General features: G+C 54.4%; 1 protein-coding gene across 1 annotated transcript in view; it reads right to left on the bottom strand.

Annotated features, from left to right (window-relative positions):
* The window catches only part of LOC104129726 (maltase-glucoamylase, intestinal), a gene marked incomplete at its 5' end in the record, with an annotated part of 53,605 nt that overhangs the window by 28,144 nt on the left and 24,164 nt on the right, over positions 1 to 1,297 (bottom strand). The window contains 1 exon segment of the mRNA XM_035898259.1: positions 1,019 to 1,068. Coding sequence (XP_035754152.1) covers positions 1,019 to 1,068 — 50 coding nt within the window.

Below are 1,297 nucleotides of genomic sequence, written 5' to 3'. Positions count from 1 at the left end.
CCCCCCCGGCTCCCCCCTCCTCTCAGGCAGTTGTAGGGAGCGATGAGGGCTCCCCTCAGCCTCCTCTGCTCCAGGCTGAATCCCCCCAGCTCCCCCAGCCGCTCCCCAGCAGCCTGGGGCTCCAGACCCCTCCCCAGCTCCGCTGCCCTTCTCTGGACACGCTCCAGTCCCTCCATGTCCTTTGGGGAGGGAGGGGCCCAACCCTGACCCCAGCAGTCGAGGGGCGGCCCCCCCAGTGCCCAGCACAGGGGCACGGTCCCTGCCCTGCTCCTGCTGGCCACACCACTCCTGACACAAGCCAGGATGCCCTTGGCCCTCTTGGCCACCTGGGCACCCTGCTGGCTCATGTTTAGCTGGCTCTCAACCAGCACCCCCAGTCCTAATGACGACTTCTGGAACAGACCGGTGTTTCTGCCTCTTCTTGTGACCGATGCGTGTAACTCTGCTGCCTGGCACAGGTGGAGCAGGACTATGCTAGGTGACTGGTGTAACTGGAACGTACTCCTGCTCACAGCCAAAAATTTGGTTTTTTGGGACAAAGTTTCCCCACAGCAGAGATGGCGTGGTGCAAAGAGCAGTGTGCGAGCTGCCAGGCTTTTCCAGTAGGAGCTGGGGATCCCACATGTGAAGAGAGGTGGTGAAGAGAATTTGGGGGGAGGGGGGGAGGATGGATGAGGGTGTGGCAGGAGGGGTCTGGAATTGGAGGGAGGATTGCAGATAACGGGTAGCTATAGGGGGAAGAAACCCTATAAACATTTCTTTTTGCCGTTGTGCTATGACGTGGCAGGAAATCGGGAATCATCCGATACTAAAAATTAGGGGAGGCAAAGGCAAATATCAGATTTCCATCGCAGTCAAGTGACAAGACTTTGAAATGGGACCTCTTTGACGTTGTCAAATGCGTCATGGTTTAGTGAAGGCTGCAGGAAAATGGGGAGGGAGGGAAGGAGTAGCCACGGAAAGCGTTATTGATTAAAATCAGAAAGGCAAATTAGGTCTTTTACGAATACATACTTACACTGGAAACTTTAAACTCATAGGAAATGTAGGATTTGCTGCTAATGGTACCTAAAAGGGGCAGAAAGAAAGAGTTTCAGTGCAGAATAAGGCAGCTTTAGAAAAGGGGAGCTAGAAGACAAAAAAAAAAAAATGCTAATTATGATCATTGCAGCTACCTTCAAAGGTTCATAGAACCATGGAATTGTTTGGGTGGGAAAAGCCCTTTCAGCTCCCCCAGCCCAACCGCTCCCCTACCCCTGCCATCCCACCCCCAAACCCTGGCCCTCAGCACCGCCTC

Source organism: Egretta garzetta, unplaced genomic scaffold, assembly GCF_000687185.1.
Source record: "Egretta garzetta isolate BGI_Z169 unplaced genomic scaffold, ASM68718v1 scaffold740, whole genome shotgun sequence".
Lineage (NCBI taxonomy): Eukaryota > Metazoa > Chordata > Aves > Pelecaniformes > Ardeidae > Egretta > Egretta garzetta.
The sequence above is the reverse complement of the archived record's forward strand: the minus strand, read 5'-3'. Positions and strand labels throughout refer to the sequence as shown.